We start from the raw sequence: 23,583 nt of genomic DNA, 5'->3' as shown, positions 1-23,583 counted from the left end.
AGTACTGCATTAAAATAGAAAAGAAAGTTAAAGGATCCAGTTGTGAATTTGCCTTATCTTCAGCCCTCAGTTAATCAGAATATCAGAGGCTCCTGAAACTGGATCAGACTCTTGGTCTGTCTAGATCAGTATTACTGACCGGCTGCAGTTCTCCATGGTTTCAGACAGGAGCCTTTCCTAGCCCTAACTGGAGATGCCAACGATTGAACCCAGGATCTTTTGCATACAAACCCCATGCTTAACTACTGAGCTGTACCCCTTCTTCCATATCCATATGAAATCCATATTCATAATCCCAGCCCAACAAGGACAGGTCTGAACAGTGCATCTTTCATCTTGCCAAAGTTGCTAGAGAGATACTGGTGGAGACCTGTCAGGAAATGTGATGTGGAATACTGTGGGCCTTCCTAGGTCAGTGGGGCCCATCTTGACCAATGAGGATTAAGAAAGGTTAGTATACCTATTTTTCTGGGTGCTTTAGTCTGGGACTGTTTGCAAGCTTCAGGACTTCCATTTCACAGAAGAGGGCCCTAGGTAGCCTGGCAGCCTTGTGAAGCCTTAATTCTCTGATGCCCTTGAGTCTCAATGCACATGCAGCTGCAGCCCTTCAATACTTGCCTTGTGTTCAAGGCCCACATCCAGCAAAGAGCTCTTGCTCATGGCTGAGAGGAAGATGGCAAACCGCCAGGAGTATAGCTGGTCGCACTGATCAGCCATGTGCAGGAGGAAAGCAAAGTCGTTGTAGACATCTGGGATGCCAAGAAAGTGACTGTCTTCTCGCATTTGCTTAAAGGAATACTTCTGCAGCGGCTGCCGCAGCAGCCACAACAGTGGGTAAGCCCCCACCACCCCATAGAGGAATACCAGGAACAGGTAGGTCACCATCAACTTCTGCAGAATGAAAGCCAAGCTGTGGTTACAGAGGAAAACAGAGTAGCCGGTGAGGTTCTCTGTGTCCAGCCAGCAAACATGTTCAAAGGAGATGGCTCCTATGCAGTTGGAGGTGTAGCCCAGCACAGTTAGGATCTTGGCGACTCTGAAGATTGATTGTCCCATGTAGACCATATAAATCAAGCTGGCACCTTCAGCATGTGCCCTGAATCTGCAGATCTTCTCAAAGAGTGCCCGGCCCTGCTCCCTCTCCTTCCAGTCAAGGATAGGAGAGGATGAAGGGGAAATAAATTGTTCTTGACACCCTCTAGTATCCGTGGTTTGGGGTAGGTCTAGGAAATTCTGGTAGACCATTTCAGAGACGGCCTTGATGGTCCAAGGTGACTCGAAGCATTTCATGAGGATGGATAAGAAGTGTTCGATCTTTGAGGACGTCTTAGGGTACCTGAACCAGAAGTTGCTGCTTGCTATTAAAATCAGTGAGTTGACAAGTGCTAGGTAAGGAAAATACTTGGAGAACCAAGGCAAAGCATTCTGATAGCAGACATGGTTTATGTACAGGTACTGCTGGTAGTCAAGGTTGATTGGGCGTCCACTGTTCTCAGCAGAAAACTCTTCACTGGTGGCACTGTTCATAGCTCCAGGCTTGAGCATAGCTGCTGTGGTCTCATTTAGCTTGTAATTCAGAGGCAAGCAGGTCATATGGTCAACAGAAATCAGCAGAGTACCTGAGAGGAGAGAGACCATCAGCATCGCTACTACCAAGTAGTCCATCAGGACATCCCACCAAGGCTTTAGAGTCTGGAACCGAGCGTGGGCGTCACCGAGGAAGGTCACTTCTGTCAGGTTAAACATCACTAGAAGCAAATGGTAAGTGGGAATTGAGTAACATCCTTGGCTATTGCACTGAAACAAAGTCTGCATGTTTAGCACATTTAGCTAGTGCCACATACACACACACACACACACACACACACCCCTAAACTGTGAGCAATACAAAGTTACTCAGAACAATATAAAAAGTTAAACATTAAAACTGTTCAGCGATAAATGACTAAAATACAGAACTGGTCACACTTCAAGGAAGGCTTGGTTAAACAGAAATGTGTTTGAAATTATAAAACAGAAGGCGCTTGCATAATGCACATTGGGAGGGAGTTCCATCGTTTTGATGCTGCCACACTGAATGCTCCTCTCCTGGTACAGCGGGCATTGTGTGGCACTATTGATAGCGCCGTCATTGATGAACAAAGTGGTCAGGCATAACCCAAACTTAGAGACAGAACAGTTATGGCGAGGCTTTCCATACTAGGAAAGGCTTGCCTTAACCTGTTGAGTTTCTGCCTGCCATACAGCTGCCAAAGACACAAGAACCTCCTGTTTCCTGAGTGTCAACCATAAACCAAAGTCTAGGCTGCCATCCTGCACTCACTTACCTGGGAATAAGCCCTAGTAAACACTAAGAGACCTTAGGGAAGATGCATCCTGGCTGCTACGGGGAAAAGAAGGGCAAACTAAAGAGAATCCAAAGACTATAAATAAGACAGACAGAAACAGGAAAAGTGCGCTAAAGGACAGGGGGAAACAGTAGCTCTTTAGGATCCCAGGGATTCCTAATGCCTGGTGTCTAAACAACACATTTATCAATCACAGCTTCATCCGCTGGTTAAAAGCATTGACAGGCAGCAGCCCCCATCTTGCAAAAATCACTTAGAAGGGTACCTGTATGTTTTGCTTCATAACTTTCCTGGAAGGCTAGAGCCTTATTTTTTTTAAAAAAAGAAAAAGATGAAAGCTCATAATTTGTCCTCCCCCACCCAGGGGCACCAATGTGGGCAGCAGGGCATCTGTGGATGCTGAGTTGGCAACTGCCATTCCAAATGTAAAAAAAATAAATAATCTAGGGCAGGGAAGGACTTGTAGCCCTCCAGTTGTCACTGGTCTTAGGCTGGATCTAGATACATTAAAAAAGTGTTTCAGGAAAACATGTTGTAAACAACATAGTGGGAAAGCATGTTGGCTAAAAACGGAATTCCACAGTGCTATCTGGTGTCACAGTGTTATAACACATATAAAACACCTTTTCCGTACTAATGTAGATGAGTCCTCAAGCTCCTATCAACCCTTGCCACTGAGGAGTCTGCAACAACATCTGGAGAGCCACAGGTTTCCCACCCCTGACCTATGGACACTTTTTTTAAAAAAATAACCCTGCTTTTTTTACTGCTATTGTGGCTTCCTTGTTATTGTTTTTAACATTGCATTTTAGTTTGTTTTTGTTATTATTTTATCCTGCATGCTGTCTTGATTATGCTTTTGGCGCAGAAGAGCAGGATATAAATACCTAATTGAATAATAAGAATAATTGCAATGAGATGGAGTGGCTTGAAAAAGATTCAATATGTGTTTTTTTAAAAAATTCTAAGACTATAATTCATATAGCCATCTGCCAAGATGCTCTCCAAGTCATAAATAGCAACAACACTTCCTTACTCACAGTTTCTCCTTAGATCCTATAACTAGACTTCGCTTTGTGGAAAGCGGAAAGATGGAAAAATGCCTTAAGGCTGTACAGAGGGTGGTTTACTCTGTGGCGTTTAGGCAACTTTCCATTTCCCCATCTTTGTTTTCCACGTCCTACAGTGGATCAGGCAAGTGGGAAATGGCCTAGGCTTAATGATATCTTACTCTGAGTAGATGGAAGAATTACTGTTACCTGAAGTTGAAAAGCAGAGATACCAATAAGTGATTTGCACATTTGTGCTAAAAGTTGTTTGTGAGAGGATCTAATCCTGGTGTCTCTGAAAGCAGCTGTTGCTTTAGATTCCAATTCCTTTTGGCTGTTGCTGCTGAAAATGTTGTTGTTTGTTCACGATACTCGGGGTTCCTCCAGACAACCTGTTTATTCAACATTCATCCTGATCATAGCTGTCAACTTTTCCCTTTTCTTGCTATTCGGAATAAGGGAATTTCCCTTAAAAAAAGGAAAACGTTGACAGCTATGATCCTGATAAGCTTACACAATAGTTGGTCAATGTCTGATCTTCATTGAGCGTTTGTTCTGATTTGTTTATGGGGTAGTTATATGACAAAGAGTATTTATCTTACATTTACCCTTATTTGCATGCAGGGTGTTTACGTGTCATTGAACCACCCTTAGACCTGCAAGAATAGGGTGTTATACAAATTTAATAAATAATAATAATAATAATTCACTCATCCCACACTTTTGAATGCATTTCCCCATCACTTTTCAAACTGCGAAAAGTCCAATGTTGTTTATTTAAAGTGGATTTGTGACACTAGGATGACAGAGGGTTGCAATCCACTTTAATTGTGCAAACCTAAAGTTCCAGTATGTGTGTGTATTCCTCCCACAAAATATCAACAGTTTGGGGGCACCCTAAAACATCCACCAACAAAACATGCACTCCCAGACACTTAGCCTTGAAACAGAACCACTTCACTGTTGCTAGATCTGCAGCAGGCTGTCCTTAAATATCATTTAGAAGGGTGGTTTTAGCATGCATAGACACAAGCATTTTTTTGGCTGTGGTTATAACACTGGAAGGGTTACATGCCAACCTTCTGCCCCTCTCTGACTTCCTTATCCCATTTGGCATCAATTCCTCACCTGCAGGCGGTTCTAGAACTCTTCATGCACAACCTCTGCTCTTTTCTCTCCCGTCTGCAAGGATCTTTCTCTCCCAGACCCTCTCCTTTGCTTGTGCGTTAAGCCTGCACACCACACTGTACTCAGTGCAAGAGGCTTTATTCCGTTTCCATGGCAGCTCCAGGCAGGACGAAAGGACTGGAGGAAGGAGGAGGGAAGCAAAACTCGTTGCTCGGAATTCATTTGCTTGCAAAGGGATTGCTACCAGTTGTGACAAACTCCCACACTCACACTTCTTATTCTGTCTTCTGTAACTCACAGTGGAAAAATGTGAGAGAGGGGGGAGGGAAGGAAGGAAGGAAGGAAGGAAGGAAGGAAGGAAGGAAGGAAGGAAGGAAGGAAGGAAGGGGCTAAGCTAAGACCACTAAACCACTAGAGAACTCCTCACCCACAAAACATAGTTCCCTGCCTTCATTTGCTCTTCATAACAACCCTTTGAGGTAGGGAAGGCTGATAATAACAGCCATAAGGTCATCAGGGATGGGTGGAGTGGCTTGAGCAAGAATTCTGTTCCTGCATTACACAACTTTGAAATAACGAGGCTAAAAGATTTTCAGAATGAATCAAGGACTAATTGAAACTTTGAAGAATGTGACGCACATGGAAATTCTAGCCACACAGGAGAAAGGGAAGGGCACGCAAGTTGATACAGGTCAGTTTGAAGATCCTGGTATAATACCAACATGATAGCCATCACAGCATACTGGCTCTTGTAGACTGCAAGCTCCCTGGAGGCAGAGGCCTGTTACATGGCACCCACTGTGTGTGCACAAACCAGGACTCCCAGCAGACTGGTGTCTTAATCTCTGCAGCACCAGGACTCTGCTTTAACTGCATGTTTGGCAGGCTGAACTCTGCTTCAACGACATGTAATACTGGTCTACCTGAGCATTCAGTCATGTGACCCTCAAAGGCCAATCCCTGTCCACTAGGCCCAATAAAGCCTTAGCCCCAGTCTGAGGGACTCTTCTCTGTTGTGATGCCTGCACCCTAAGCTACTGTCCCTGTTTTGGACCACCCACCTGTTCTTTCTCAGCTCCCTCAGCTTCTCTAGGTCCCATAACAAGACCTGAAACCTGACTGACTCATGTCTTTTGCATGTATCAGCTGGTAGGTCCCTCCCTTTCTGATGTGTGGTCAGAGTTGGCACAGATGCAATATATTTTGGTCAAGGTTTTATGTACTGTATTCCTTGATTCAGTTTTGCAAAATCTCTCCTTAAAGTTGCATTATTTTTCACTTGTGCAATACAGGAACATAATCACCCACTCTATCCACATACAGTCTTGTAAGACCTGACTCAGCCGAACAATGTGGTTGGTTGTGATCCCAGAAATCTGTATGCTGTGAAGACTGGTAAGGAGGCTTAATTCCATATTAGGAATAGAAAGTGGCCACCTATTTATTTATTCCCTTTAAAAATGTATAACCTTCCCTTCCAAAAGGAAGTCTGCAGCTAATTGATCACATAGGAGAGCAAATCACAGTGGTGCGTAGGCTGAGTCTTCAGTGGGGTTTGAAGAATCGGCTATTTGCCTTATACCTGAAAAGCCTTGACTAGTAGAGTTTGAACACCCACCACAAATAAAAGTGCATTTTATGATTGCTCTTTGAGGTGCTTGAATAATTTTAACCACTAGGTGGCATTAGGCTCCAACACACAGCCAATGAACCTAGTGACATAGCACATAAATGTTTAAACTGCAACAATATTCTGCGGTTTCATACACAGGACCCCTATGTAATCCAAACAAGTATTTGGGGACCTATTCATTCATTCATTCATTCATTCATTCCATACATTTGTATGGTGGTAGTGCTGCTGTTGTGACCCACCTTAGATCAGGCAACCTGGTAGTGAGTCCCCAATCCACCAGTTGAAGGCCTCTGATCGAAGAGAGAATATAAATCTGTCGGGTATCCAAGACTGGCATAAGTAGCTACTGGAGCAAATGATCCAGCCCGACATCTAATCCATCATGTCTGGACCCTTTCAGTCACTGCCCATATCAAAGGCAGTGGATGTACATAGTGACAATCCCAACTATTTCTGACAGACTCCTCTGTGGTGCGGTGCAGTGTTTTCCCAAACTCCTTGCCTGAAACCTAAAGTGGTGTACTGCTTAGACGATAATTTATTACATTTGTATACTGTCCTTTGCCCACATATCTCAGGGCAGTTCACAACCTAAAAATACAATATAAAAGCACATGATAAAAACAAGAACAAAAAAAACCACAGACCAATAACCCCGCTCACCCCCTCCCACACACAATTTTTAAAGGGGTATAAGATGTCAATCAGCCCAAGGTCTGGTTGAAGAGGAACATTTTTGCTTGGCATCTAAAGGTGTATAATGAAGGCACCAGTTGAACCTCCCTGGGGAACTTCAGACCTGGGCAGGGAGGGAGAGATGCAGGCCCTTCACACCTCTCCCTAGGCCACGCCTCCTCCTGAGGCCACACCCTTCATTGGCCCTCAGGTGTCTCCTTGGAATGTGGCCTTGAACTGTGCTTCTCGCTTGCCTGGCTTACTCCCAGGTGCTGGGGTTAGGATTGCAGCCTCATGGTCTCTGCTCAAATGCATAGGTCATCTTCCGAGGCCCATCTCTAAGTGTTTCAACCTATTTAGGTTAGACGGGGGGGGGGAGATCAGAGAAAGGGACTTTTCAGTGGTGGCACCACATTTATGGAATGTCCTCTCCAGGAAGCCCAGCTGGCACTTTATATCCTTTTAGTACCAAGTACACGCGGGTGGCGCTGTGGGCTAAAGCCTCAACGCCTAGGGCTTGCCGATCGAAAGGTCGGCGGTTCGAATCCCCGCGGCGGGGTGCACTCCCGCTGTTCGGTCCCAGCGCCTGCCCACCTAGCAGTTCGAAAGCTCCCCCGGGTGCAAGTAGGTAAATAGGTACCGCTTACCAGCGGGAAGGTAAACGGCGTTCCGTGTGCGGCTCTGGCTCGCCAGAGCAGCGATGTCACGCTGGCCACGTGACCCGGAAGTGTCCCCGGACAGCGCTGGCCCCCGGCCAATAAATGTGAGATGGGCGCACAAACCCCACAGTCTGTCAAGACTGGCCCGTTCGGGCAGGGGTACCTTTACCTTTACCTTTTACATGGGAACATAGGATTCTACCTTATACCAGGTAGGGCTCTTGGTCCATCTAGCTCAGTAATGTTTACTCTGAGCAGCGGCTCAAGTAGGTGAATATTAGCTATCCCCTGTTATCCTTCACCTGGAGACTGAGGTGGCCTTTTGCATGTGCTTTACCACTAAGTTACGCCTCCTACCCAATTAACTGAAGATCTCTTACATTGACTCTGGCCTTTTACAATGTTTTACATCTGTTTTAATTCTGCTGGCGTTTCTTCTACCCCCCCCCCCCCAAAGTTATTTAAGTCTTTTAAGTACAGTGGTACCTCAGGTTAAAGACGCTTCAGGTTACAGACTCCGCTACCCCAGAAATAGTACCTTGAGTTAAGAACTTTGCTTCAGGTTGAGAACAGAAATCGTGGCACGGCGGCAGCGGGAAGCCCCATTAGCTAAAGTGGTGCTTCAGGTTAAGAACAGTTTCAGGTTAAGAACGGACCTCTGAAACGAATTAAGTTCTTAACCTGAGGTACCACTGTAAATGCATTTTGCCAGGAACTGTGTGAACTGCCAAATAATTACTTTGGTGCATGCTCATGTAAACACCAGGCCACCCACCACAGTGTTAACACCATCAGTGTTATTCATGCTACTAAAGCATGTTCCTGCACAACAGGCCTGTTTTACAACCTTGCTGCAGAACAGCCTCTTCCAATTTTATGGCCTCAGAAGCACTCCCAAAATGCAGCTATGTTGGTTGGTTTCTCTCAGTGAGTCACATAGCAGGTTCTCCTTCCCACCCATTGCTTCACATTCCCACCCATCTCCTCCTCCCCCTTCAACCACCAGGGCATGAGGAATGAGGCCTATTGTGCCATTCCCAGGTATGAAGCATTGGCTGGCTGGTTGCCTGGTTGCCCCAGTGTAGGGCACAGCTTGCTCCTGTCAAAAGCAAGGCTCAGCAGCTGAGTCCCAAGGACTGCTGGTAAGAGTGCAAATAGATATGGCTGTCTCCTTGCCACCTTTCTATTTGGTCTTATGAATGCTGACTCAAGTGCAAGTGGGATTTATTCCCGTTATGTGTGCACAGGACTTCAGCCTTCGTTGTTCAGCAGGCTCTGAATTTAGGACTTCATTAACCAAAACAATAATTACCAGGGACTACTGCAACCTCTCCCTTATTGTGAAAGTTCCCTCAAGCAACTAGTTCTCAACAAATGGAAGGTGAAATCATTATCCAACCACCTCTGTGTATTGAATCTGGCAGAAGACATATGAACTAAACTATTTCGGACCAGATTGTGAGGTTTCTAAGGACAAAGCAACTCTATGAGCAAAGACAAGTAGGGGTTAGGAACATTACACACACACACACACCCAAAAGAGAGAGAGAGAGAGAGAGAGAGAGAGAGAGAGAGAGCGCTAGCATAGCATCTGCTAAAAGTGTGCACTATTGTTTCTTAATGCCATGCATTTCAGCTTTCTCTTATTTTTAATAAACTTTTTCTAAACATACTTTAACTGGATATGAAGGAGTCTGCTGCCAACAGGTAGGATTCTGAGACCAGCTTTGAGTTGCTTTGCCATTGAGGAAGCAGGGTCCCTTTTCCAATGGCTTTTACATGCCCCAAAGTGCTCTGCAATCAGGTAAAGCAGGAAGAGAAGGCCAGGTTACGGCAGGCCCAGAAGAGTCTGCTTGCGTCTCAAGAGGCCGTAAGAGAGCTGAGACCCAAAGGGATGAAACAGAAGCAAGCCCAAGCCACCTGGGAAGTCCCACATCTCCCTTCATGTGCTAAGCAAAAGGCACTTACCTGCCTTGATTACAGAAAATGGGTAGAAAGAATGTCTGTGCTTATAGGAGGAGTGAGAAAGCGACTTCAACCTATGCTGGGATTGGAATATGTGGAGAACTGATTAAAGGCTCCAGGGGGAAATAAGGTGGCTTTTCATAAGTGGTAGTGAGGATGGGTTTTCACAGTGCAGGATTCCTCCTCTCTTCCATGTGTGGTGCTCACTGAAATTACGTGAGAAGGTAATGAGAGAGGAAGTGAGTTCTGAAGAGGATCTGTGGTGCTAGGCTCTCCTAGCCTGAAGAGGGAAGAGATCTGAACAGCCAGAAAGTTCAGCTCTAGCACTCAAGAAGAACTGATAAACTAATGTCACCCTGATTAGAATGTGACAAAAACAGAAACCAGAAGGGATTAAGGTATACATGCATATGTACACAGACACACACAAACATAAGAAGATTCCTTACAGTCAGTGGTATGTGAAGGCATTGTGCTCTGTCTGTCCAGTGCTAAGGAACACAGCCCTTCTTTGAACAAAGAAGTAAAAGGAATTAGGCTATTTCCCTGTTGAAGAGTTGCCTGTCCCTGATTCCCCACCCCATGATATATAGGAATTTGAAACTGCAGAAAAGAAAGTTTTCTAATAAGCTCAAAAGATGGGCTTTGTAAGCTACAGGCCTGCGAGCTGAACACATTGATGAGGAGAAGGGAGCAGAGATAGGAGTTTTGAACAGAACAATCCCGCAAAGCCCCAGGGCATTTCACAAAGATACACCAGTACACAACACATGTACAAAAATAGCTATAATGATGATTTGGTCAGGTGTAGCTGTGCTTCCGCCCCCGCCCCAATGGACAATTCCTGTGGTCTTATCCATTCAGAAAACAGGGTTATTTTTTTAAAAGTCACTTTCTACTTTTGCTCTTTATTGTGTCTTTTCAATTCCTTTGCTCCCTTATTAGGGTGAAAAGTTCCCATTCCCTCCTTGGTTCCAGCCGAAGATAGAAGTCCAGCCAGCTCCCCCATTCAGTCCATGCTTGGACTCAAAGGGGCCAACACATGAGAGGACACCCCTGTCCCCTTTATCATTCTCCTCATCACTGATCCTCCATTTTCTCCCTAATTTCCATAGGCAACGCCTCATAAAGACTGCTCTCCACCAGCAGGCCATTCCGTTTGAGCACTGGGCACTGGCCAATCTCCAAGGGAAGGGCCTGAAGGGGATTTCCTCTCAAGTCTAGCGTGGAGAGCGAAGGCAGCCAACTCACGCGGTCAGAGAGGCGATGCAGTTTGTTGTGTCCCACTTTGAGAACCCGGAGTTGCTTGCAGAAGAAGATTTCATTTGGCAGTGCCTCTAAGGAGTTGTGAGAAATGGCAAAATGCTGAAGGCTCTGCAGGACTCCCATCCCAGGGGGAATGACCTGGATATTGTTATAGGAAAGGTCCAAAGTGTGCAGCCTAGAACACTGGAATAGTTGGGAAGGGAGGACCTCAATGCGGTTATGGCTGAGGTCAAGCTGCTCTAAGGTCTTGAGCTTGCGGAAGTGTTCAGGAATGCTGGAAATGTGGTTGTGCCAAAGTTTGAGGCACACCAGCTTGCGGCAATGCTGGAAGCTGATGATCTCTGCAATGGACTGCAGCTGGTTATCTTTGAGGTCCAACTGCTGCATGTTCACCAGGCTGAAGACAGCATGGGGGATGCGTTCCAGGTTGCAGTTTATCAGCTCCACTTCTTGCACAGAGAAGAGCTTCTTGAGGTTGTTGAGGGTCACTAGCTTAGTCCCATCATTGTAGATCCTGAGCTTCTGCAGATGGGCGGCAACGTCAGACACGCTAGGTGGCAGTTTTGAGATGTTGCTGTGCAGAGTCAAGGTCTTCAGATTCCTCAGCTCACGCAGGTTCTCCAGAGTCCCTGCCCGGCCCATCTCTGGACTGAAAAGTCCTGAGATGTGCAGCTCTTCCAAGCCTCTCAAGTTGTAGGTCCATAGTGGTATATCTTTGATGTCATCAAACTTCACAGTCATTACCTTCAGCTGCTCACGGAAGAACATAAGAGAGGTGAAAGAGAGCTTGACGGGAGAGTTGATCAGTGTGAGCTCCTGGAGCTGGGCCAGCTGAGTCACTGAGGGTGGGAATGTCACATCTTTGAGGAGCTCCAGCTTCAGGGACTGCAGCTCATTCAGCTCAAAGGTGGTGTCAGGCAACCCTGGTAGCATGAAGAGATGGAGCTCCAGCCGGCCTTGCGCGTTGGTTTGCAGCTTCTGCCGCAGTTTGTCCACCGTCCACTCATGACTGAGGTTGATCTGCTTGAGTCTGAACTCGCTGACCTCGGAAAGGAAGACAGCAAAGCGCTTGGAGTAGAGGGAATCATACTGGTCAATGAGGTGGAGCATGAAAGCAAAGTCGTTCTTGACGTCAGGAATGTCGCTGATGCCTGTCTCGTTGCGTGCAAATTGAAAGGAGTACTCTTTCAGTGGCCGGTGAAACAGCCAGTAGAGGGTGTAGAGACACGTCATGCCATATATGCCAAGGAAGCAGATGTAGCAGATGGCCAGTTTGGAGAAGAGGTGGGCTTTGGTGTGATTGCAGCAGAAATGGTCATAGCCTGTCATGTCCTCCATCCTGACAGTGCATGGCACAATGAAGCTGATATTGGAAACCAAGGCTGCATTGTAGGCAATGATGACGAGAAACTTGAAGACTTTGAGAACGGTTTGGCGGATATACATGGTGTAAAGGATGTCTCCTTTTTCAACGTGGAGCCGGAACTTCTTCACCTTTTCAAAGAGAGCCTTGGCCTGCTCCCCTTCCTTCTTGTCCAATAGGCTAACCGGGGAGGACTCTGAAACCTTCTTTTCTGACACCGATCCCCCGGGGGGGTTGAGTTCAGCTGTCTCGCTGGGAGCACTGCTTTTCCTCCTCCGGTACCCCTTCTCTAAGAATGCATTTTCCTGGTTATCCCCAGAGACTTCAGAGATGGCTCGAGTAGTCCAGGGCGAGTCAAAGCACTTGCTCAGGATGGAGATAAAATGCTCAATCTTGGAACTGGTCCCAGGAAACTTGAACCAGAACGAGGTGCACGCCATGAAGATGAGGGTGTGGATAACCACGAGGTATGGGAAGTATTTGGCATACCAATGGAGGGCCGTCTCATAGCACATCTGATTGATGTAGCTGTACTGTTGGAGGTCTAGGTTGTTCTTCAATCCATTCATTCGCTGGTTGGCAGAGGGTCCTATTGGCTCAGAGGCATTGGCTCTCTTCTTCGTGAAATCTTCACAAGATGCACCAGTGAAGGTTGTGCCATCAGGCACATGGTTGGGAAGGCAGATAATCTTATCTTGTGTCACCTGTCACATCAGGTTAGGAAAGAGAAGAGAGGAACATGATAGAAAACAGGCTGGTGGTAGAACGCAACAGTTTATATCAGGTGGGGATGAACAAGGAAAGCCTTGAAGTGGCTGAATGGACTGTACCTCTTCATATGTTTTTTAAAAAGTCTCTGCAGGTAGAAAACTAGCATAGCAAGGAGTGGGCTGGTCTAGAACAGCTCTTTCTGATGTGCTGGTTTCACTTTTAAGGAGTTTTGTGCTACGTGTTATTAAAAAAGGATCCTCCCCCAACTGTTGTCTGAAATGACAAAGTCTAATATCTAATACTGCTTCATGTGTAGTCAAAATGGAGCTAATTTAAATGAACTGATAATCTAGTCTTAATACTAAAGGGACCAAGGGGAAATCTGCCCCTGTATAAATCTGCTAATAACTTGTCTGCATGCATTTTCTATGCTGTGTCAGCTATAGGGCTGCGTTTTCCATACTGATTACAGAATGAGGGGTTATATGAGACATGTCTTATCTTTCCTTCCCAAGGATCTAACGCTCTGTAGGCTTCTTTGGATCTGAGGAGTCTTATGATAAAGCATTGGCAAGAGAAGGTGAAGTCATGGCACAGAGGTCCTTCCCAGGCCTGCTTTGGTATATATCACCTAATACTTCATGCCCTTTCTGTAACATGGGATAGAATCTTAAAAGTTGTGGCTCCCATACCTTCTTCTCTGTACTAAGGCTGCATGAATACAGTAAACTCAATACTCAATCTCTCATCTCTGCCATGTAGGAGAGAAGTCGGTCTTCAACGTTTGGAGAACAGAGCCTCCCTGCCTAAGTTACTGAGGCTGCACAGTGCTAGGCCGCCACCCCTTACAAGTGGTGGGCTGCAGAGAATCCAACCCCCCAGGCTGTAGAAGTTGACCATTTCTGTGCTAGGGTCAGTTCCACCCTTGTCCAGACTGCCCCCAAACATTTAGAGCCTCTTCTTCCACGGGCAGTGGAACATCACCCCAAGATTCCAATGATTCCAATTCTCCTTCCTTGGAGGTTTTCAAGCAGACGTTGGACGGCCATCTTTCACGGATGCTCTAGCTGCGACGCCTGCATTGCGAGGGTCCTTTCCAACTCTACAATCCTCTGATTCTATGACACCATGGCGGCATCTAGGCACTGCGTGGGCTCCCCCCATACGCACTCACCTGCAAAGTGCAGCCAAAAACTCCTATCATCAGCATGGCTATGGTGATGTACTCGGCCAACACATCCCACCATGGCTTGAGAACCTTGAAAGCAGGCTGCTGGTCTGTGAACTGCTTGAATTCGGCCACCGGGATCATACTGCCTGCCAAAAGACAGTGAAGGATTAGAACAGTCAGCTCTCACTTTTAGCAATACTCATGGGCTGGCTGCAGGGCCTATAATCTCTTCCTGTTCTTGCACAACCTAGGTGTCCTTTGTCCGACATACATACACCACTGGGACAATACCATGCACATGAAGAGGGAGCTGCCTTCTAGATTGGTGCCTGCCCTAAAACACTTTAATAGCCAGTGTTTACACCTGGCAGAAAACATAGCCAAATTAGGCAGACTCTGGCATCTACTGCAGTAGCATCTCTAGGCCCATAAGGACCCCTTGCAGTGCTTTGACATGCTACTTCCTCTTTCATGGGCCAGCATCCACATCTCACAGTGAGGCAGCTTATTTCAAAGACCAAGAAAACCCACTGTTTTTATATGGCTGCCACACCCAGCACCAAGGCAGGGCAAGGCAGGGCTATCTGGTCAGCAACATTGCTGCAGAGGGGACTCACGCAAGAATTCAAGAAACTGCCATTCCTCGCTTGTGTTTGCTAACATATTTAAATACACAGGGAAAATAGAAAAATACAGATAGCAACGCTGGCAACCTAACAGCCCCCCAAAGTGATGATGCTTATAGATTTTATTGTGGTAGTTTGAAGTACAAGCCTATGTGGAAGCAAATTTTTATTTTTAGGACAGTTATTTTTTTGTAGGGTCTGGTATTGAGAGTTGAACAAGAGAGGTATATTCATAGTTTGGACCCTGGCCTTGGGGATGGAAGGACGAGACTCAGGGCCACATGAATCTGCCTGGTATATGATGCCACTGGGAATATAATGCCCAATAGTGTCACACTGGAATAACGGGATCAGTGTTGTCTATTCAGATGATCCCACTATGCTACCAATTATACTGCCTTCTATGCAAGATTCTCAGAGATGTAAATGTGCAGCCATGCCTTCTTCATCGAGGAGGCCAAGACCTACTCACTCACCCAAATAGAGTACTCATGGTGAAGATGGATCTGGCTTCCAACACCACCAGGAGAAAATCTAATCTTTGAATAGACTGGTGTAGGTATGGCAATCTCCTTGCTATAGCTTATGCAAAATTCCTTTGTCTCCTCTCCTTTGGTTTAGGATGGGATGGCAGAATCACAAGTTACATGTGTATCTGTCCTCTGGATGACACCTTCTGCAGAAACCCTAAAAGAGCAACCTTCACAGCTACATTCCTGCCCAGCACCTAGACTCTGGCACCATAGAACAGAGCAGTCTCTGAGATTCTGGTTGCTATAGTAGTGCTCTCGCTACACTGGCCTGGCCAAAGATGTTGGAGGAGCAGCATGGAATGTGCCAAGGAGAACCAAGGAGGGGGGAATGTTAATCCTGCCTCTAAAGTCTAGTGTTGCCTCAGCCCTACCAAAATCCAGAAGGAAGATACTCTTTAGCAGTATGATCAGAGGGTGCGATCTGTTTTCATCTCCCTTTCTGATTATCTAATGACCCCCAACATGGACTTCTCTTCTCTTGGTAGGCATGCAGGATCTGCCTCTGATGGTCCTGGATTGCTCTGTGCTAGTCATTCTATCGAAGAGGAAACTGCATGGGCAAAATTCAGAACAGCAGAGGGCAGCATGGCAGCAGACTGAGCATCCATGGAATCTGGTGGTCCCTGAATGGCTTCATCAGTTTCACCACACATGAACTGTGTGTAGATGGCTGTGGCTTCTCAGTACAATTGCAGGTTCCCAACAATGTGCAAACAGTGAAATGTGTAAATATGAAAGGTCAGCATGAAGTTTAGGTGTTGGTTAACTGGGGGCGGGGGAACCATGCAGGGAAAATATACTGTGCTTAGTACAGTACAGAGATTTTCTATATTATTTTTTTCATAACAATAGTAATTAATTGTGTTGCGAATCACTCTTCCTCCAACAGAGCCCAGAGTGATGCACAACAAAGGATAAACAACAGAATTACATCAATGATGAAAACAAATACAGAGCTAAAAGCAGCCAACTGATGTTTCTACCTCCATCGCCAGTTCTGAAACATTGCACTACTGTACATTGATACATATGCCTCAAATGTTTGATTTTATCACCATCTCATCTTCATCAAGCAGGATTCATCCAACTTGACTGATGAAGTTATAGTTCCAAAGTAAATAACACTTTAGAAAAAGTGTGAAAAATACACTTCTCTCTAGACTCACCCCATGCCAACATTTCCTTAATCTAATTCAGACTCCCAAAACTATGTGTTTTAAGAGATATCAAATTGGACCAGGATAGATTGACTACTGTCATCCATGTACTGGTAACCCTCTCCACCCCACCCCCCTGGATTGCTGCAATACAGTCTCTGGAGGGCTCGACTGTTCACTGGGACTAAGACTATCGCCATCATGTTACGCTACTGCAGAAAGAATTGCACTGGCTGCTGATTAGTTACCAAGCTAAATTCAAACTGTTGGTTTGGGTATACAGGTTGAGACTAGGATACCTAAATGATACTCTCACCTCTTGTATACCCAGCTGGTCATTGCACTCTGAAAGGGATGGGCTGCTCCATATGATACAGGAATTTGGCTTTTAGTATGGAGGTACCTGCTCTTTGGAATTCCCTCCCATTTACACATCAGGCAGGCACTGTCTCTATGGTATTTGCAGCGTCCATTGCAGACCTTCCTTTTATTAACAAGCCTTTTAAGTGGAGATCTTTTGTATTAGACTTGAAATCATTTTTCTTGCTGTTTTTTTTTTTTACTGTGAAATCACTTAAGAGATTTTATAGGAAACAAAAAATGGAAATGAATAAATAAACGTGGTAGACTCGCTTTGACTCTTCAGAGTCAGCCAAATGGTTTAACTGAGACAGGCCTGGCAGCAACTGGCAAGAGAGTCCTCCAGATCAAAGTCAATTTTGATGGTGGAAAGGCACTTCCACAAAGAGACTATTGAAAGCGAAAAAAGGTGTTGGTTTCCATTATCCTTCCCAGCCTTCCAAGAGTTGTAGAACTTGTTTTCTCACCACTACTAACCTGTTACAAAAGATCATTGGGTGCAATTTACTAAGACGCTCCTCAAGTGCAAGTCCAATGATTAACAAGAGGGGTGTTGTTATTCATTGCACCAGGGGAGACACCCCCAAGGAAGGGGAACCAGGATGACCAAGTGGCTTGGAGCAACTTCCACATGAAAAAAGCTTACAAGATTTGAGGCTTTCTGGTTTCAAAAAAGGTCAAGTAAGCAGGAGACGTGCTAGATAGAATTAGGTATGGAGTCGAGAAAATAGAAATAAGTTATTCCTCCCTCTCACATATAATAGAACCCAGAGACATTCAATGAAGCTGAATGTCAGAAGATTCAGAACAAAGGAAAGCCCTTCTTCACACAGTGCGCAGCTAAACTGTAGAATTTGCTCCCACAAGACTGAGGGTTGGCCACCAACTTGGATAGGCAAATTTGTGGATATTCCGCCTCCTCTGTTGGCGTCAACATGCCTCTGCATACTTGTTTGTGGGAAACACAGGCAGGGAAGTTCTCTTGCAGGATTCCCATGGGCATCTGGTTGGCCAATGTGATGCTGGGCAAGATGAATCTTTGGCCAGAACCAATATCCCTCCATGGTAGATCATTGGTGCTGTTCCCCAACGTCAATTTGTCTCCTGTTGCTAAGAGCTGGCTCATGCCCTTTCTTAGCTTCTTCCATAAGAACATGTCTGAACAGCTGAAACAGACACTGTCTGCATAAGGTTCTGGTTTCTATGAGCACCAAACCAGCCGGGTAATTATCTCTGAAGGTTACCATTCAGAGGAAGCAGCCAAGGGAAAAAGAAGGGGGAGGGGGTGAACAGAGGGCAAATCCAGCAATTTGAATAATCAAGCTTTTAATGGGACTTGTAAAATGTTCTGAAAGTAATGGAACTTATATAAAAGTTAATGTTATGAGTAGTAATTTTCCATAGAAAGATCTCTTGGAACAGAAATAGCTCCAGGGCATCCTGGCTACCAGCTCTTCTGCTCCTGTCTCCGCCCAGATTAAAGAAAATAAGTTTTTTTAAAACAACAATATGCTTTGGTTCCCAAACTACCTGCCTTCCATTCTAATCTTAGATGGCGTATACCTTCCAAAAAAGAAAGAAAGAGTGGAGCACCCAGGAATTCTGCCTTCCAAATCATTTCCCACACCTGCTAATCCCTCTGCCTCCTCCTTCTGCTTTCACACGACACCTTTCATCCTCTCTCCACTAAAATACACCCCATTATTTATTTCATTTCACCTTTTTTAAAAAAGCCCCTTGGCGTAAAGCAGGGGTGGGAAACCTCATGCCTGCAGGCCAAATGCAACCCTTTCTATAGGGCCCTTGGGACTCTATCCAGACCACACTTCTCACTATCCTTTCTTCACAGGAACGGCCTCTCCCCATATTAAACCATCCCAGACTCTGTGTTCATCATCTGAGGCCCTTCTTCGTACACCTCATCCACATGAGGTCCAGAAGGTGGCAACACAAGAGCAGGCCTTTTCTGCAGTGGCTCCCCATTTGTGGAATACTCTCCCCAGGGAGGATCGCCTGGGCCTTTATTACATATTTTTAGGCGCCAGGAGAAAACGATACTTTTCAGCCAGGCCTTTGGCTGATTAATATCCTATAGCCTTTCAAATGTATCTGTGGGAAGGGGGTTGTTTTGGTTTAATTTTTTTTTACTATGTATTATCTTGTATTTTATTACCACTCTGAGATCTTTTGATGAAGGGAGGTATACAAATTGAATAAAGAAACAAATAAATCACACTTTGAGGGGTTTTGCCCAGCTGGAATGTGTCCTTGAACTCTGGTAATGCCTCCTGCCTGTCTGGATAAAAGGAAGGACTGGAGGGAGGGAGGAAGGAAGGGTCTGCAGGTGCCTAGAGAGCGAGAGTAAATCAAGATGCGTTATAATTAGGGAGATTCTGTGCCAGACTGACTGTCCTTATCCCCCTACTTCTGTAGAAATGAAAAATCACGGGAGACGTCCAGACTAAATACTTTCTAAATTACAGTCACTCCAGCGGCTGTGTGTCTACGTATTATCTTCGTCAAAGTGGAAACAAAACAGGAGGTATATCAAGCTGTGGTTTCATTGTCTCAAGCTGCAGACATGCCATACATTTAAAGCACACCCACCCAGAGAATCCTAGGAACTGTATAATAGTTTGCTAAAGGTGCTAGGAAATGTAGCTCTGTGTAAGCTACATTTCCCATGGTTCTTTTTTGTAGGGGTGCTTTAAATGTGCAGTGTGTAAATGTGTTTGCAGCCTTTGAATACACAACTGTGTGTGAATAAGCAGCTCCCAAACTCTGTCAAATAAGCTGAAGAGTCTCCCAGAAATAGGCAGATAACATTGAAAGGAATCAGGGAGCAGGAACTGCTAGCCAACTTCCCCCTGCAATTGTTTATCTTTCCTATCAACTAGTTTTCCTTGCTGTTCTCCCCATACATTCCTTGGAAAAACCAGCCTGTAAGTAGAGACAAAGCAATGAGTACCTGCTTTAGAACACTTGAAAGTCCAAGACTATTTTTCACCCAAGGAGCACAACATTTAGTCGGAGTTGGTGGTACCTAGTCCTCCCCTTACCCCTGCAGTTTGAGAGACACACAGAGAAAGGGCTCCTGTATTTAAAGATATTGGAAAACTCTAGCAGTTACTTTAAGCCGTGGTAGTTCTAAAAGTTCCCCACCACAGGCAGCCTATTTGCAATGGTTACATTTGGGTAGAGATGCACCATAGCATATTTAAAGAACACGGCTTCCCCTGAATAATCCTGACTGTTGTTTACCTCTTAACAAGCTACAGTTCCCAAGAAGCCGTGTGCTTTAAAAGTATGGTGGGGCCAAAACAGTGCATACAATTAAAGAAGCATAGAATTGTCGTCTAGTTCAACACAACTGGATCACACTAAAAGTCCATCTGGTCCAGCGTCCTGTTCTCACTGCCAACCAGATGCCCATGGGAAGCCCACCAACAGGAGCTGGTCTCAATACCCCCCCCCTCACCCTTGCTCAATCCCTTGCCTTCAGCGATGGCTACCACCATCCACCCAGGCTCACCAAGCCCATTTCCAGCGCCAGGGCTCATCCCTGGGGGCTGTGATGCAATATTAAGGAAGGAAGGAAGGCCCCCTTGTGCATGCGCAGGGTGCCATTCCAGCCGGACCAAATGGAGTTTTTTGGAGGAAGAGCTTCCTAAACTGAGCAAGTTGAGAAGATCTCTTCACCCAACGTTCCTTCATTTTTGAGGAGTAGATCCCGCTAGCGCCCCCTCCGCACTTTCCCACTCCATCGGACAAAGGGGAGACCCCACCGCCTGCTAATCTTGCCCCCACAGTTTACCCGAGGGCAAAACGCGCGCTCACAGGGTAGCCATAAATGCACAGCATCTCCAGGCACCGTCGGTGCGCGTGCCAGGCTCCCGTTGCTGTCGGGGGTCTAGGCTCGGGCATCACCTCGTCGGGACCTCATCCACATTCTGGGAACGGGCCGGGCCGAGGTAAGGCTACATGCTCGCTTTCCTGCTCCCAAGGTGGGGGGGGCAATACCTCTAGCGGCAAAGTCAGGGTGGGCCGCCCGCCGTAAGCGCGCTGCCTAGGAAGTTCCACGAGGAGCCATGTGGGGATCCTTCCAGGTAAACACGCCGGCTCTGGCCCGGATCTATAGTCCCCCTCCGCAGCCACACTTTCGAGGAAGTGAATGGGACACGCTTCGGTCCCTTTATGGGTCGATCCCGCCTCTCCCTAAAACCGACGTCCCGGCCTGCGTAAAGACGCGCACACTCACCGACGGTTCCCCGCAGCTGCTTGCCTGGAGTTTGTAGGCTCTCGCTGGCTGCCCCGGCCGCCCGGAAGCACCTGAGCCGGCTTCCTTGTGGCCACCTGCGCTAGGAGGCAGCGGCCCTTGCTGGCTTCTCCGGCGCCGGCGGCGGTGTCGGCCGGTCCAAGTGGCGCCCTCCTCCAGTGCCGGGCCCGTCCCTCCCCAGGCGCCCGGCGCTCCCGCCTCCCTGCCCATTCCCTTGAGCTGGCTTGGGGAAGGGAGGGAACCTCGCGCAGGGCGCCGCCGCCCAGCCAAGCACCCAGCGAGAGGAATCCGCCCCGACGGCCCACGCGAAGCGAGGAAGAGCAGCCCGAGACGGGCCCAGGCCGGGAACCACCCACTGGAGAGTTGCCATTTCCAACTCCTCTCACGCTGCCTTGGAACCTCCCTCAAAGATCGCTGGACGTCTGAAGCAGATGGGGGGGGCTGTGTTGGGACTGGTGGATTCTGATGACCCCAAGTGGTGGCCGACATTCATGTGGATGTGGCAAAATGCAACAAAAGGGTTGGCTAACTCCACGCCTCTTGACTCCTTCCACAGTTTGGAGCTATATCAGGAGGAAGTGAGATGGCATCTCAGCAAGATCCAAAGTGCATCAGCCTGGTCACCACTTGTGGTGGTGGCTTTGCCCTTCTCTGTTTATCTCAAACCACTGTAAGACTGCAATCCTAACCACACACACACCCGTCACAACCTTACTGAGATTAAGTCACATTAAACGTAGCAGAACTTCTTTTGGAATGAACACAGGGCTCGCCCACCCATGAGGCAAGGATCCACAGGCAGCAGACCTGGCCTCCAAAAAATGCATTGCCCGCTGCTGCTGCCACAGTGGCATCAACCGCTGTGGTGCACTCCTTGGAGGATAGAACTGCAGACTCCCCAACAATAGCACACCTATAGTGGCCTTTTCCTGATGTTCCTGATGTAGATCTTTATTCTCATCATAGAGTTGACAGGGACCCTGAGGAACATGTAGTCCACCCCCTGCAATGCAGGAATATGCAGCTGTTTCTTACGGGATTAAACCTGTAACCTTGGTGTTACCAGCACCATGCTCTAGTCAATTCTCATCCTTGTCAATGTCCACTTCTTGTTCCCTTGGGGGAGGAGGCATGCCATTTTGTGGTTTGCCTCAGGTACCAAAATATTTTGGGCTACCCTGAGTGAACACATCTGGGATTGCTGTGCTGGACACACAGGAGTGTAAGAGCACCTGTGTCGCTCAGCCTCTCGTGGCTGGATGACCAGGCCCCTGAAAGTGTGACTAGGAATGCTAGCATTCGATTGACGTTGGAGAAAGACTGAGTTGAGAAATAAGACCAAGCCCCTGAAAGGGTACATATTGATATAGGAATGTATTAGATAAAATGTAAAGAAATATACAATAATAAGAGTACATTCATTTGTAAAAAAGTTATATAAAACGGGATAGACAGGAAGTCCAAAGTGTTGGTACATATATGATTTTGGAATAGTTTTTTTGTCCTTGTTGCTTTTCTTTAGGTATATAAACTTTGTATACATGTTGAAAATTAAATTATAATAAGCCTTGTTATGTAATATGATAATGTTTACCAATGTAACATAAGAACATTAATAAATAAATAAAACTCAAAAAAAGAAAGTGTGACCAGGAGTACCGAGCAAGTTAACCATTCCCACTAAAGAATATTGCAGTTGTGCTGATGCAGTGGCGGCTGCCAGTGTTGTCTGATCTGCAGTGCCTGAGTCATGAACAAAGCTCATCATCCTATGCTGCCCTCACCAAGTGACGAACTAAACTGAAATCACTCGGAGGTGATGAAAATGTGTTGTCATTGTTAGAGTTTATTTCTGTTCTGCCTTTTGGCCAAAAAAGCGTGTGCACCCCCCCCCAGCCCAGGGTTCACACACACACATACAAAAAGCAAGTTTTGTACCACCTCTGCGGTAGTTGAAGGACTTTCCATGTGATTGTGTGATGAATGTGGCTTCACAGCAGATGCATACAATCCCTTTTCTCTGCTGTGATCCCTTTCTCCCTGTCATGAGGTGAAGCTTTGGAGGAGTCGCCTTGCACTAGAGATCCATGTAGGTATTGCTGTTGCAAAAAACCTAGATGGTGCATTCTTTGCAAATCTCCACAATCAGGGCAGAACCAAACTAGTGCTGGCCCACAACTGTGATGGAAGACCTTGGATGTTGAGAGTTCTCTTTTTGGTGGGACAAATGATTGTACGAATCTAGCCTTCAGTTTCCCAGCTGGGACATGTGCTGTTTCCATGCAGAGCTCGTCAAAAAGGCCCCAGTGATCACACCATTTTAAGCCCTGTCACCATTTAAAACCAGGCCCTTGGTGTCTGCCTGTGCTTCTTAGCCCCAGGCTGGAGGTGCTTTTACACACCTGTGATGATATGGATCTCTGTCTCATATCTCTGCAGGTCTTTTTGTGCTTGGACAAAAAGCCTTCTCATTCAGTGCCAGCAGCCTTTCCCTCCCCTGGAGCAAGGTGCTGTCCCTTAGCATACAAAGGCACCAGCCATTGAGTCATTCTGGACACAGTCTGTGGCGGGGGCTACCCAGAGATCATTCGGTGCTTCTGAAAAATGCAGCTGCCTCTGGGGTCAGGCTCCTCCGCTTCAGCCAATGTCCAAGTGGGAGG

General features: G+C 46.5%; 1 protein-coding gene, 1 long non-coding RNA gene and 1 pseudogene across 9 annotated transcripts; 1 reads left to right on the top strand and 2 right to left on the bottom strand.

The window, feature by feature from the left end:
* Positions 1 to 376: 376 nt before the first annotated feature.
* Positions 377 to 7,307, bottom strand: LOC309527123 (volume-regulated anion channel subunit LRRC8D pseudogene; annotated as a pseudogene). Of its 3 annotated transcripts, none has more exons than XR_014224668.1 (3): positions 6,401 to 7,307; positions 4,526 to 4,702; positions 377 to 1,748 (listed from the first exon to the last, which is right to left on the bottom strand). The product of XR_014224668.1 is annotated as a volume-regulated anion channel subunit LRRC8D pseudogene (transcript). The 3 variants fall into 3 exon arrangements; XR_014224671.1 differs by lacking the exon at positions 6,401 to 7,307 and adding an exon at positions 5,165 to 5,209; XR_014224669.1 differs by lacking the exon at positions 6,401 to 7,307 and having other exon boundaries at positions 377 to 1,619; positions 4,526 to 5,232.
* A 2,924-nt stretch (positions 7,308 to 10,231) lies between these two features.
* LOC309527122 (volume-regulated anion channel subunit LRRC8E-like) lies at positions 10,232 to 21,069 on the bottom strand. 5 transcript variants are annotated; one of them, XM_082213657.1, is made up of 3 exons: positions 20,906 to 21,069; positions 13,975 to 14,113; positions 10,232 to 12,793 (listed from the first exon to the last, which is right to left on the bottom strand). In XM_082213657.1, exons 2-3 carry the CDS (start codon positions 14,110 to 14,112, stop codon positions 10,541 to 10,543), a joined length of 2,391 nt encoding a protein of 796 aa, XP_082069783.1. In that variant the 5' UTR covers position 14,113; positions 20,906 to 21,069; the 3' UTR covers positions 10,232 to 10,540. The 5 variants fall into 5 exon arrangements, with proteins under 5 accessions (XP_082069783.1, XP_082069780.1, XP_082069782.1 ...); XM_082213654.1 differs by having other exon boundaries at positions 13,975 to 14,117; positions 20,906 to 21,041; XM_082213656.1 differs by lacking the exon at positions 20,906 to 21,069 and adding an exon at positions 20,668 to 20,814 and having other exon boundaries at positions 13,975 to 14,117.
* Positions 15,385 to 16,156, top strand: LOC309527124. Its single transcript, XR_014217114.1, has 2 exons — positions 15,385 to 15,868; positions 16,020 to 16,156. It is a non-coding gene; the product is annotated as an uncharacterized lncRNA (long non-coding RNA).
* Positions 21,070 to 23,583: the final 2,514 nt, after the last annotated feature.

The sequence above is a fragment of the Podarcis vaucheri genome, assembly GCF_965113315.1.
Source record: "Podarcis vaucheri genome assembly, chromosome: 2".
Classification (NCBI taxonomy): Eukaryota; Metazoa; Chordata; class Lepidosauria; order Squamata; family Lacertidae; genus Podarcis; species Podarcis vaucheri.
The sequence above is the reverse complement of the archived record's forward strand: the minus strand, read 5'-3'. Positions and strand labels throughout refer to the sequence as shown.

Bases quoted from the DNA above. Each gene is read 5' to 3' on its own strand.
- LOC309527122 (XM_082213653.1), bottom strand. The intron at 12,794-13,974 runs GTGAGTGCGTAT...CTGATGTGACAG, and splicing joins TTTTTGGCTGCACTTTGCAG to GTGACACAAGATAAGATTAT.